The 14,741-nt window shown below is 32.8% G+C and overlaps 1 protein-coding gene across 2 annotated transcripts; it reads left to right on the top strand.

Moving 5' to 3' along the window:
* Positions 1 to 526: 526 nt before the first annotated feature.
* LOC121119678 (2-acylglycerol O-acyltransferase 1) lies at positions 527 to 13,081 on the top strand. 2 transcript variants are annotated; one of them, XM_040714412.2, is made up of 6 exons: positions 527 to 591; positions 645 to 799; positions 11,559 to 11,828; positions 11,884 to 11,984; positions 12,276 to 12,489; positions 12,556 to 13,081. In XM_040714412.2, the coding sequence occupies exons 2-6, from the start codon at positions 783 to 785 to the stop codon at positions 13,031 to 13,033; spliced, it is 1,080 nt and encodes a 359-aa protein (XP_040570346.1). In that variant the 5' UTR covers positions 527 to 591; positions 645 to 782; the 3' UTR covers positions 13,034 to 13,081. The 2 variants fall into 2 exon arrangements, with proteins under 2 accessions (XP_040570346.1, XP_040570347.1); XM_040714413.2 differs by lacking the exons at positions 527 to 591; positions 645 to 799 and adding an exon at positions 9,850 to 11,498.
* Positions 13,082 to 14,741: the final 1,660 nt, after the last annotated feature.

Genomic DNA, 14,741 nt, shown 5'->3' with positions numbered 1-14,741 from the left:
ACGCGTTGTGCAATACAACCGCAGGTTCAAGGTATGGGTATTTACATAACTCAGGGGATTGAACTTTTTTCGGTATTATACTTAGTGAGCTCTGTAATTATGTATAACTTTTGTGTTAGTTTATGACCTTCGGCAGTTATGGCGGCTCCTCTGCAACTGGAGGGTTCTGGTGTTTTTTAATAATTAATTTTAAACCAAAAAGGTGAGCAATTTCAATGAACATGATAAAATGTGAGTATATCAGGATGACTACATCAATAAGTATAGATCTAATAAAAATTTACATTAGAATTGTTGATCCCATTGAATTATATTCGAACTATATGGTTGCATTTTTAATATAAATTTTATTACTTTCTTCAAAATAGACATAAACAAAAAACTACTTTGAATATATACCTTTCAACATCAAATGTATTCATTTCAAAAAATCATCTTTTTGAATATACCTAATATTACCTAATTTTTTACCTAGGACAGGGAGTACTTGAGAGATGGAGATCATACTTTTTTTGTTTACTTCCTCAGTAGATCCGTGTTGTTTTTCCTTTTTAATCAGTTATTAAAAGTATCGTGAGGGTTCCACTTGAGGTGATTGGATTATAATTGAAAGATATTTTTAAGATGTTAATTATCATGTTAAGTTATTTCTACATCAGACAATTGGTGAACTCCAAGCTCGAGGGCCGGATCAACGGTATGCTGAGTCCCCATAGTGTAGGGGGAGAAGGGTGCTGGAGGTTTCAGCAATTTCCCTGTGGAGGTTGGGGAACGCTGGACCTATGAAACACTTTTTGTGGTAAGTGCAGTACAGGGCTCTAGGGTTTCAGCTCCTTCAGTCATTATGATAAATCTGGCCCTGTCATTGTGTCATTTTATTTACTATTACAAAGTATCATCGAATGTTTGCAATTATAACTATTTTTGATGATAAAGATACACTTTACTTGTAACTAGAGTAGGTTTGCCTGGCGTTGCCCGGTACATTAATTAAGAACTGTTCCACCTGCTTAATATTAAACATAAAATAAGGACTGTAAAATTTTAAGAATCATTATCATGTTGGTTTTATGTTTATACTGATATTTGGGCATTATAATGGCACTCATCTTTCAAGCGATAAGTAAGTAGTTGCTCTATTCAGGGTCAGACGCTGAAATCGCAGTCTCGTAGCCACTTGCCTGAGCGTCAGGGAAACCTATTAACATCCAAAAATACACCCCACCCCGGGTCTCAGGTTGTAAATACAATATAAACTAGAGGTGGATTCTGTATAGGCCCGATCCCTAAAGACCGAACCTCATTTGCCAAGCAGTTTCCGTATGTGATTCTTCATTTTACTTGATTTTTGTATGATTAAAGCATTAAAAGGACCCCTTTTAATATGCTATGATACATCCCCGGCCAACGGGTTGTGCAATATCTACTTCTACGGAAGCACTTTGTCCTTTTTTGTGAATTGTTTATGTGATGTACGCTGTTAAATATAAATTTATATATTTTGGGATATATAAGAATGGATTCTTGGTCTTTAAAAACGCAGCAGTGGTCGAATTTAAACTGTCTTTTGGCTTCCGTAGAAAGTCCTGGCAATTGTGAAAATAGTCAAAAATCTTGAATTATAACGAATGGGCTAAAAGTCCCAAGCTTAACAAAGATTTTTGTTACACGGTTTTTCTTTTGTTTTTTGTTTGTTTTTTTTTTTCAAAATTGGTTTTCATCAATATAATCTCCATCAAGAGCAAAACAGTCATTCTCGCGCCACTCAAACATTTAAATGCCATTTTTAATAAACACTTTATCTTTTCCCTAAAAATAGTACTCAGTTTCAGCCTCTTCATTGGTTTTTAGGTCTGGAAATAGCCAGTATTCGCTGAGATCCAAATCTGTATACAAAATACAATAGATCTAGTTTTGTTATTGTTTTGATTTACTTGTAACACAGTGCATTATCCGGATGAGATAGTACTTTCTTATTCTTCAAATGGGGCCGTTCCCCGTGATATCGTTTGTTTTCTTACAGCTGCTAACTTACCTAAATTTTTTGACTTGGAGATGAGCTTCATTGACCAGTGGGAGTGTGTTATGCAAAACTTGTGAACTTGGCTAGTTCACTCTTGAGTTATCGTGCGTCGAGTTTTGACGTTTGAAAGGAAAAAATTCGCAATATTTTAAATTTTTACTACTTGAAAGGGAAAAACGCGTCAAAAGTTAGCAAGAAAATTTGGAATGTATACGGGACCGATATTTTTTCGGTTCGTGTTGCACAACAGTGGTTAGAGCGACTTCATTCTAGTGTAGCGGAGGTTAATGATGCACCATGCACTGGCAGGATGGTCGTCGAAAAAGTTGATAAAATATTGGGAAATATCGTGATAGTCCGTCATGTTGGCAGTCGAAGCATCACCCAGCAGCTCAAAATTGATCATAAAACTATTTTGAACCATTTGTAGTAGAAAATCATCAAGACAACGCCAGGCCGCATATATCTTTGATGAAGCTCCGGGAGATCGGATGGGAAGTACTTATGCATCCACCCTACAGTCTGGACAAATCTCCAAGGGATTACCACTTGGTTCTTTCTATGGTCAAAACGCGTGGGGGGGGGGGGCAAATTTGCCCTCAATAGAGGTCTGTTAAATAATTTTTTCCCCAATAGGGACATTATGAAGTTGGATTTTTGTTGGTAACAAATTATCATACAGAACGGGACATACTTGGCTTAAATCAAACTATTGTAACACTTATTATAAAGCATTAAAATAAGTGGAAAATGTGAAATTATTTTTTCCCCAACCTAATATATATATCTCAATAAATTACTACACACATACCTGATTATCTAATATAATTTAATTTTAACAGGCATGGAGTGGGTATCGAATAATTTGAAATGATGAGTCGCAGATAAATCATTCTATGTGATTTGAATCGAAGTAAAAAAAAGTCGGGTTTTGAGGTATTAAAATATTATTTGATTTAACATCGTTGAAACCAGGACTGTATCTGGGCGGTTTATAGTTTTAGCCTTTGTTAAAATATTTATTATCAACACTTTACGATTAGAAGCATGATTCCTAATTCCTAACTCCCTATTTGAACCAAATGGATCAAAGCTAATTTATTAATTCACTCAAGATATAATTATAGCAACTTGGATTCGTTTGCATAGTTCTACATCTGTAAAAGACCATGAGTATTCATATAATAGTATCATTTTATTTCGCTAAGTTCGCTACCAATTCAGCCCTTCATATAGCATGTAAGTCCAATTTATTTTTTCTACTTTATGAATTAAACAGAACTCTGAAAACATCGAAAAGATAAGAAAAATAATTTCACGAAACGTTTATAATATATATTACAATTTAAATAATTGCCGAAAAAAAAGGTTCGACTTTGATTAATTTTTTCCGTTTAACTTTTAATTTTCTTATAGAAATATTTAATAAATATGCAATGTAACCTTGTATGAAATGTTTCGAACTTTAAAATAATTAAAACAATTATTCGACTAATTGTAGAAAGTAAAGAATATTTTAGAAGCAAGAAAAGTTCAGAAATTAAATATAAATAAGTCAATTACATTACTTATATCAGGGGTGTCAGCATGGTTATATATATCTATATTTTTTTTTTTGAAAATTTTTTGAAAAAAAATACAAAAAATTTAATTTCTTTGAAAAAAATACAAAAAATTTAATTTTCAGGAAGAAACTTTTAAATATTAAATTTAAAAAGAAAAATTCAAATATTACATTTTTTTTTTTAAATTTCAAAAATCCACAGCTGCTTACAATTTTTTTTTTTTTTAATTTCAAAAATCCATACCTGCTTACAAAAAATTATTTTTTTTGGAAAAAAAAATCCAAAATTAAGTTTCAAATATAAAATTTTTGTGAAAAAATTAAAAAAATTCACAGCTATTAACAGAAAATAAGAAATTTTGGAAAAAAGTTTCTAATAATTTATTTTTTTTAAGAAAAAATTATTCAAAATCAATAGTTGTTCACAAAAAATAAAATTTGAAAACTTAAATTTCAAATATTAAATTTTTGGAGAAAAATTTCAAAAAGCCATTAATTTTTTTGGAAAAAAAATGTGAAAAATTAAATTAAATTTTCTAGTAAAAAAACAAAAATGCCTAATTGGGGGGGGGGTCTCCCATTCCCTTCGGACGACCCTGTACATCTAATTTTAAGAAAAAATATGGTTTTTTTAAAGATAAAAAGTTTTTTTGAGAGCTCGGTGTTGAAGATAGGGATAAATTATATAACCATTTTGTTAAATGTATGTTAGGGGGATCGCACTGCCCCATCTTTTTTCAAAAAGTTACAAGATGTGATCGGCCTTTGTTCTGGTCTTGAGACTTTACCTTCAGAGCAACTCTCCAAAATTTAGTGAAAATTGGACAATATCTTACATTGGCACATTTGGATTAAACATTTTGGATTATTTTAATTTTATTCAATGACATAAACAATCATGTAGTGCTTAACAAATCTGAATAATTTATATTTCCAATAAAGGATTCTCTTATTCACATAGAGTTAGATACCATCATTTATATTTTCGCTGGTTTGGTATGCGACGACGATAATTATCGACTAATTGTTCTATGTTTTGAAAGTTTTGCTCATTTTTTGATTTGCCTATATAGCCATTGCAAGGCTTCACTCCTCTCTATGGCATCATTTACAACAGATAGGTTTTCAAACATATGCATTGTTTTAATAGCGACTCTTGACAAAGTAGGTTTTACATTTTGATATTCTAGGATAGTAGGAATTAGATTTAAATCATTTATAGGAGCAAAAGTTGAAGATTGATCAGTCATTCACCAAGGAATATAACGATATACAAAGAAAAGTACAAATTGTTTTAGTTTTTTCAATTTTCCAGGATAAAAAAACTGTTCCTTGAGGCAATACATTTATTCGAGCTTATGGTAGTATTGTTTTAAGCAAGTGTAGCATTTTTGCCATACACCGAGCATTTTGAAGAGCTCCTTGAGAGTCTTTGATTATTTTTTTTAATTTCAGAGGTGCTTCACCAAGATAAACAAGTGTGAGCTGAATTATTTCTTCATAATAACTAAGGGTGATAATTTTGGTAAGAATAGAAAAGCGTGCGAGGAGAAAAGAAGAATTACTTATGGCTAAGGGTGATAATTTTGGTAAGAATAGAAAAGCGTGCGAGGAGAAAAGAAGAATGACTTATGGCATCATTGATTAAATAATATACATCTTCTTCTATCAATCATGAACGTTATCATTCCCGCCTTTATTATTCAATATTAATATAATATGAGATGGTGATAGTCGATAGAGAACTGAATAAAATCTCCAAAATGACGTCGCCTTCTGTCTGGATTTATGAAAATGGAGGCCCAGGAATTTGGAAAATACTTACCGGATGAGAAACAGATGGTTTGTCGGATTTGTCGATATAAATGTGCCTTTAGTCCCCTGTCTAGAATTACACGCCACTCATTATCCTCATCTCATAACAACAGTATGGATATTCATCTATAAAATCAATTTGACGATGAATACATCAAGTCAGACTTTAACTTTGATCTCACAACGATGCTTATTGCATGTAATATAACCTTATCCATTGCTAATCATCTACGTTCAAAAAATTTATGGAGAAATACAAGGGTAAACATATCCCTTCCCGAGGAACCATCATTAAATTAATGGAGGATGTTGGTACTGATGTACATATAAAAATGTTTTGAGTCATCCACACCAAATGATGATCATGTTATCAGTAAAAAGTATTTACGAATATCGAAATGGAACTCTGAATTTTGTACTATCTCACAGTAAGTATTCAATTTTTTTTTTAAATCTAACCATAAAATATGATTTTATTTTAGCTAAACATATCAAGAATTATGATACACAACTCAGTAATGGGCAAAAACAACTGCTTAAATGGTCACAACAACGGGGGTAGTAGCTTTGGATGGTTTGCAACTAGTTTGTCTGAGACTACTTACTTCGCTTTAATACTTTGGTATGCTCATTAGGTTTTCCAATATTACATAGTCTATAAATATTACTTTTTTGTCACTTAAGGATTAGCTATGGTTCATAAGCTCCAAGAAATGATGTTCGAAAAACTCATAAAAGGCAAAAACAACGGCTTAAATGGTCACAACAACGGAGGTAGTTACATTGGGTGTAGCATTATAATTAGTAATTGTGTGTATCCTTCATTGGAATAGTATGTTGTTATACAAGCATAAATCACCAGGGGTCTTTTTTTGATGCTCTTAATAAGGAGTAATATCGCCGGATATTACTACATAATTTTTATATCTAAGATAAGTAATTAAGGTTTAAAATTTGACTGCATGGATTAACTTTTTTTTCCTAGATAAACATTAAATAAATGAAAGTGGGATTCTTGAAGCTGTTCGTACTAAGATTGGAAGAAGATATGGATTTAAATCTAACATTATTTTATGATTTTGACATTTACTTTATTATTAATAATTAAGATATTATCGGTAGAGATTTTTCTATCCTGTGCACAATTGTATATGCAACTTGCACATGAGGAAAAAGGATGATGATATTTTTATTAAACCCCACGCCTGGCTTGTGTTTTGCAACCTAAAGTTATGACATATTGAACTGAATTCCGATGTTAGAACAAGAAAATATTATTTGGATCAATCTATTATTTCAATATTCTGTGTTTATAATTTATTGTTATTATTAGTTATATGATTCTAATTGTTTAATTTTGTATATTTAACTTAAATGTATGATGGTTTATTTTTTAGTATGTAGATTATATTTAATTTAAGCCTTCTATTTTGAACTTGGAACTTCAAATATATTTCGAAATACTCTTACTTTGTCGTTTTATTAGTTATTATTCTGAGAATATGGTTAATAATGAATTACAATTTCATAGAATGTGACGTTTTCAAATCCACTGTAACGGATAAAAACCGTCTAAGTCAATTATACGTAGTATATTTTTATTAAACATTTTGCTAATAAATTCTTCCGTTATACCCTCAAAAATCATATAATAAAATAATATATATAAATAATCATAATACAGCAGGCAGATGATAATCTCATCAGTATTTAAACAATAATACCATATGTCTTTCTCCCCCTTCTACTGCACGCGTTATTCTCTACAATATTATCAACTATACTCATGATGATGTATTGAATAAATTATTGGTATAGTTTGTTTATGTAAAGAGGACGGTGGAAACAGAATATCAAAATATAATCACTAAACCTTTTCATATTAATTAAACAATAAACATTAATTAACAGTACACGTTTTGCTGTTCTACCCTGTAATGTATATGTTGTAGATTTTTATAAATTGTAATATGTATGTAATTGTTTCAATGAAGAAAAGGATATATTGTCTAATTAGTAATTACATTAAGCTTCATTCTATATAAATGGATCTGGATTATGCAACTCTTTGGTTGCAGCAGTTTTACTTTTCAAAAATCTAGATAATGAATAAGTAAATATGTTATTGACTTTAAAGCATATTAATATAGTATAGTTTTCCTATTATTTTAAAATTTTAATATAGTCTTTAATCAATTTCATCAACAGTTTGATGGTTGTACCTAATCCTCTTCTCAAGACACTTTTTTAAGTTCTACCGCCTCCTTTTATTTTTCTCTCTCTTTCCTCCACTTTTCTTCTTTTCTTAGCTATAGCACACAAATATATGGACTTTTCATCTATGATAAAAAAAATAAGCTGTATTCTTGAAATATTGGGGTAGTCTTATCTCAAATTAACAAGAATTTATAGAACGTTTTTGAGAAGGCTTTTTTAAAAAGAAATTAAAGTTCAAACTTTCAGCTATCAAATGAGATACTTTTAAACTTTCGGACTATATCTGTCTTGAAGCTATGAGCCTCTAAAAAACAGTACCTATTTTCAACTTTAAATTCGAGTTATAAGTATGACACATGCATTAGGATGATTGCTCTGTCCCAACCTCTTTCGATCTTGCTCGCAATTTGAATAGTCTTGTAGTTTGATATACTGAGACTGAATCCAAATTTTCATAAAAGTTGGCGAATATCTAGCGTTGGCACATTCTTTTTTTTATCAATGTTCTTTCACAAAAAATCCAATTTTCTTTGTTTTCTTTTTGGTATACTTTTTGACCCCTCAACTATGTGCCAAAGTCGAAAATACAGGTTTCTGGTCACATATGATTTATTAAAATGAACAAAAAATGTTATGAAAATTGTTTTTGATACAACAGCATCGAACACTGGGAAACTATATGTTGCTTGCATATATAGGGGTCGGAAAGCAAAACGTGGGCTGAATGACTGATTTTAGAAAAATATCAATTTTTTGATATTTTCATAAATAATTTTAAAATTTTTTTAAACAAAACTATGAGACACAAACTTTTTAAACAAGTTCACTCAATATGGCCGCCCTCAGCAGTATTAACAGCCACCACACGGCGGCCAAAAGCCTTGCAGGAGTTAATGATGAACTTCTCGGACAAGTTGTTCCACTTCTTCACAATGGCGGCCTTCAGAGAGTCCACGTTCGGGTGAGATGACCGGTTAGTCTCCCTCTCAAAAGTGCCACACACAGCAAAGTCAAACGGTTTCAAATCAGTCTAAGATGATGGCCACATGTCCTTGTCCCAAAAAACAGCCATGTTGTCGGCGCAGAACTTCTGGCATTTGGCCGATATGTGTGAGGGTGCACCATATTTGGTCCACAAATAGTTGTCCTCTGGGTAGGTGGCATTGAGCCATGGCAGTATGGTGAACTTCAGCACTTTGTAGTAGGCCTCCTGGCCGATTTTCTCCCCTGTCTTAGAAAAAAGGGAGGCATCTTTTTGCCGTCGGACGCCACGACCCCGAGACCATTGTTGTGGGCGGATGTTTTGCATGGAGCACCCCTTGACCTCATCGGGTGATCCCCCGAGCCAACGGTCATTCCGACGGTTGTAGACCTGGTCCACGGTGAAAAGTTTTTACTGGGGATTCATTTGCCTTGATCCACGTACGAACTTTCTTGCACCTCTGCAGTCTCCTTTCCTTCAGAGTGTCCGTCAACAAATGGTGTGGGGTTGTTGTGTAAGAGGACAACCCCAAGTCCTCCTTCACAGTCCTCCTGATCGTCACCTAGTCCACGTCAAACTCGTTAGAGAGGCGATTTATGGATTTTGTGGGGGCCTTCTTGATCTTCTTCTTCAGGTCACCCAGAAACTCAGAATCCCTTTTCAATTTGTGTCCCCCCCTTCCTTCTTTCTTTGAGAGGTATTTTCCCTTTTTTTCATATATGGAGCACTCACAATGTCCCTAATCTCTGCCCCCTTAATTTTGGCATCCAGAAGATCTGAGATCCTCTGCCTTTTTGCTTCTTGCTCACTCATGATGAAAGATTTGAGAAATGTTTATTTTTGTTTACTAATGCAGAAAGGACAGGAAATTCGGAATATGCGGGAGAAAATTATAAAGCCTCTCTATTTTAATTACAAAATTAGCATTTATTAATAGTCCACATTTTGCTTCCGAACCCTGTATATTCAACAATTGTTGAAGGGAGGGTTGTTGTAGCTTGCTTGTAGACATTATATTGTAGAAAGATTGCTTACACATTCTTGTGATGCATTGAAAATTGAAATATCAAAAAGTCCTTAAGTTTCTTTATTTGGAAGCTATAAAAAAAATGAAATATTAAACCACAAAAAAAAAAACAGATTGTCTTTCAATACCTAGAGTAAGAAAAAAAAAATGCAAACACAAAACACACATAGTTTCACTCTGCAGGCAAACTTTAGAGTTGGACTATTCAAGAGGTTATTAATATGAGCAAGTAAAACGGAAAAAGGAAGCGCATCGCAGATCTATTAGATACTGGAGTTGATGTGATGAAGATTACGGACATTGTTAAGTGTTCTATGAGCCTGGCTTTTAAGTAGGCCAAAATGAAAAATAAATAAAAAATGGAGAAGACATTAGTAGGATGTCAGGAAGGCATACGAAGTTAAGTTTGGAGAAGAATATAAAGGAGGATCCCACTAAATCGATGAATCGGCTCTGTGGTATCTAGGACAATTTCGATGGTACAAAACACAACTTGGTATTAGTTTATTTCACAAAGACCCCATGCCAACTTCTGACAGAGGGCATGAAAGCCAGGAGGCTCGAGAGGTGCAAGAAAATCCTTACATTAATTAAGGCAAATGGGTCAATTGCGGAAACAAAGGAATAGGTCCAAAGAGTTTACTACCCCAAATATCCGGCCCAAACAATGGTCCTCGGCATTGTGGCCTCTGATGGAAAGAAGATACCTTTGTTCTTTTTCGAGGCTGGACAGAAAATCGGCCAGGATGCCTGCTATAAGGTCCTTAGGTACACCATCTTACCATGGCTGAAGACCAACTACCTTGAGTGTAACTACGTGTGGACTCAGGACGGCACCACCTCTCCCACGTCCATCAAGTGCAAAAGTTCTGCGATGATAACATAGCTCGATTCTGGTCACAAGATATATGGCTCCCTTCCTCTCCAGATTTGAAAGCACAGGACTTTTCTATACGGGGCACTTTGAAAAGGGAAACCAACAGGACCTCACAACCAAATGAAGGACACACTGAAGTCCTCTATAGTAGTTGCATGGTACAACTTGTCTCAGGAGTTTTTCATCAACTTCTGAATGACCTTCAGGTGACCTGTAAAGGCTGTGATTGATAAAATAGGTGTCCATATTGAGTGAAAAGTGTTTTTGCAAAAACCTTGTCTACATCAAGGTTAACAGAAATACAAAGTTAGACCATCATGTAATCGGACTTGCTAGAACTTTCAATCTGATGTATTATACCGACTGCTGGGCAAGATATTTTGACAAAACACGTAACCACTCATAGTCTATGACGTCACTATTGCTAGAATTTTCAATTTAATGTATCGTACCCACTGAGGGGCAAGAAAAGGGCCTTCTCCTCGCGTTCTTTTTTTCTTTCTTTATAAACTACTCAACTCTACATAATATATATTTAAAAAATTTTCTCTTTCTTCTCGACAGTCGAGGTTGCGTGTAGATAGAAAAGCTATCTGTATTATTAAAAGTCTTTTTCTTTAACTAGCTATAGTTTTAGCAGATATTGTTATTAAAAAAAAGAACGACACTGGAGTAAAACGTGCAATGATATTTGCACGTTCTATTTATATATTATTTAATAATCGCTTTTAATATAATTATCTTTTTTATCTTATATACTTAGTCATAAAATATTTTTTAAATTACATATTTGTTGGTCTTCTATACTTCTTTGTGAGTATTGCCTAATAAAGATTAGTATATAAGTTTTCTTTCCGAGTTGCAATACACATATACATAATCTTATACAATAGTACATATATTCTGACGTTCAATGACAGTTGTGTTAGTACTAAGTAATAGCTTATAAAGTAACTAATAAGACCTTGATCTATGAACACCTTTTAATATGAGGTAAAACATTAATAATTATTTAAACGAATAATATTTCATTCAATGATAATTCAATTTCAGTTTCCTTGACAAAGATAAATCAAGATCCCAGAAGCCATTTCAACTTTTAGGCATTAAATTTGCTCCACTTTCCATTCCATTTGAGCGCCGTCTGCAAACAATTGCAGCTTTAATTTGGTCCAGCATCATTGTCATTGGATTTCCTCTGGGTTATATCCTCTTTTTGTATCTTTTGTGGACCTCTCGAGCACAATGGATATTTTGGCCGTACATCGCATGGCTAATCTATGACATTCGAACTCCTTTCAATGGAGGGCGGAATATTCATGGGTAGATATTTGCTACGGTTTTTTCAGAGTTAATCTTCCATTGGTTCAATTCTTAGAAGTATATGTCTCAATGTTCGAAATTGGCGGATTTGGAAGTATTTCAAGGATTATTTCCCTGTCAAAGTTATCAAAACCACTGATCTCGATCCGAATAAAGGTACGTTAATTTTATGTCAGTACTTCGTATTTGTTTGTGCAAACTCAGTATGCACTAACCTTGTTTTCAATTTTAAACTGTTGTTATCGTCATACACATTTTGGACTACTAATAGAGTGACTAAAGCCTTTGAAACCTATTATTTATTATTTCATTTCAACTACACACTCACCAGGATTTTTCTTGATTTATTATCAAATCTCCTAATGTATTGCACGAAGGAAAATTATTAATGCAAAATTTGAGTAACTGAAGATGCCTTGAATAATTATAATACGTATTTTTATTTAGGTTATTTGCTTGGAAGTCATCCGCACGGTTTTATGGCTTCAGGTGTATTTGCAGCATTTGGAACGAATGACAAGGATTTAATAGATATTTATCCGAATATAAAATCTAGAGTAATTGCTACATCCGGTATTTTTATTATACCGTTCATTAGAGAACTAAATACGTCCTTTGGATCCGTCTCTTGTTCAAAAGAGAGTATGGAAATTGCTTTGAGGTTCGTTGGGACGAATAGGGATTTTTACATAAACTCCTTTTGTTTACTCCAATAATTATTTTACAGAAATGGGAAGGGTTTAATCCATGTACTTATCGTTGGCGGTGCTATGGAAGCAATGAATCTCGGAGATCATAAGGACGTACATACACTCTATTTGGAGAAAAGAAAAGGTTTTATTAAAATGGCTATTCGTACTGGTGTTGATCTCATCCCGTCCTTCACTTTTGGAGAGAATAAACTTTATCATCAGTTTGAACATCCACTGTTAAAGAAAATTCAATTGTTCTTCGAAAGAATATTTGGATTTGTTCCACTTATATTTTTTGGTCGAGGGATATTCCAATATTCTTTCGGTTTCCTTCCTCTCCGTGTTCCACTACATGTTGTAATTGGTAAGCCAATACCTGTGATAATGGATCCAAACCCCTCCATTGAAATGATTGAAAATCTTCATCGCATTTATGTAAATGATTTAAAGGAATTATATGATAAATATAACCCTTTATATGGAGATGCCAACGTGAAACTTGTGATAAGTTAAATTTCGTATGAATATGTATTAATTCTGTTAATAAAATTTTAAATCTTTTATTTAATTAATTATTTACTCTGAAAACATTAAGTGTATTTTTGATTCAAACTGTTATTATAAAGTAAAATTTTCAAAATAACTTCTCTGAAGTTTGAGATTTTGTTCAAAATAACATTCAGAATTATTTATGTACGCTCATTAAATATTTTTTAGACGAAGTCCTATTTTAATGAAGGTCATTGCAAAACATTAATTATGCTTGATAATATCGGTTATCTATAACAATAAATAGAGAGTATATATCATGGCGATTAATTTTTTACTCATTCCTCAAAATATTTGTTGTTTATTTAACTTATCTATATTATCATTTTGAACAACATACTTTCAGTATTGAATGAATTGATGTATTTTTCTGTATAACAACTTAAAATTATAGAATGACAATTAAAAACAGATAAACTTACAAATATTATTGATAATAGTATAACATTAATAAGTCCAAAAGAGATTAAACTCAAGGCTGATAGAATACTATTTAATATAATAACACTAAATAATATTTTTATTAACCTAAGATGATACATGGATTTCTCAACCATCTGTTGAAATTACCTTTGAGAAATTCATGGATGACACTATTTTTTTAAATTTACGCAGCATTTATAGCATAAAATCACATAACCTTTTATGTTTTCTTAATCCCCCTTCAATCAAAGATATGATAAAAAGAATAAAAACTTTAGTGTCAGTTCACATAGAAATTTGTGACTCTCCTCTTTTTTATATATACAGTTTTTACTCACCGACTTGTTTGTATTTTTAACGAAACCTTTCAATTTCCCTCACTTGAGCAGTTGGGATTCATTTGTAAAATGTGTAGGTCAATAATATAAATTATATGTGTTTGCTTCCGAATGATTATTCTATTTTTGTCTTTACAATTTTTCTGTGTGTCTGTAGAGAATAAATAAAGTCTACATAAGACTTTTGATTGGCAATCCAATGAGTGAGAACAGCTCATAGCTGTGAGGAAAGTGACAAAAAGAGCTCCATGGAAAGCAGTGTTAACTTTGTCAGCTAATTTCAGTCTCGTCTCGTCTTCGTCAGAGTTTCGTCTGCATCATAATATTGTATTTGTCAGACATCGTCATTGTTTCGTCATAGTTATCTTTTATTTCGTTTTCATTATGATTTTTGTCAAATTTTCGTCGTCGTCAAAGTTTCGTCAGTTTCCCTGCATTGTAAACAATTTTTCTAGTTTGGTTTATATTTTCTTAGTAATAAATAATGCTTGAAAAATAAGATATTAAAGTACAAAAAAATATTTCAATATGGCCCGTAGTAGGCTCATAACCCGCTACCAAATCATTGGCAATGGAAACCCTCATTCGAGACTCTTTTTACTTGTTCTATCCACAGGTTGAGCAATAACCCTTTCTATATCATATAATACACCCCAGCCCATGGGTTGTGCAATTGAACTGCTGGTCGAAAAAGTGGGCCATTAGCCACCGCCACCACTTCATTGATCATTAAGAATCCCTTCTAATAGTATATTACAACCCTGGAACGACGCGTTGAACTTGTGTATGAAAATTCCCATCACTCACAATCTCTAAAATAATATGAGAGAGCAAATGGAGACATTCAAGATATTCTTTGGATGTAGCAGAGTGACACCAAGGCAAGCAAGTTGGCTTATATATAGTGGTTG

The sequence above is a fragment of the Lepeophtheirus salmonis genome, chromosome 6, assembly GCF_016086655.4.
Source record: "Lepeophtheirus salmonis chromosome 6, UVic_Lsal_1.4, whole genome shotgun sequence".
In the NCBI taxonomy this organism is placed as follows: domain Eukaryota; kingdom Metazoa; phylum Arthropoda; class Copepoda; order Siphonostomatoida; family Caligidae; genus Lepeophtheirus; species Lepeophtheirus salmonis.
The sequence above is the reverse complement of the archived record's forward strand: the minus strand, read 5'-3'. Positions and strand labels throughout refer to the sequence as shown.

What these genes read in the sequence shown, in the direction of transcription:
- LOC121119678 (XM_040714412.2), top strand. An exon ending in GGAGGGCGGAATATTCATGG is followed by an intron (nt 11,829 to 11,883) that starts GTAGATATTTGC and finishes TTCAATTCTTAG; the next exon opens with AAGTATATGTCTCAATGTTC. An exon ending in TGATCTCGATCCGAATAAAG is followed by an intron (nt 11,985 to 12,275) that starts GTACGTTAATTT and finishes ATTTTTATTTAG; the next exon opens with GTTATTTGCTTGGAAGTCAT.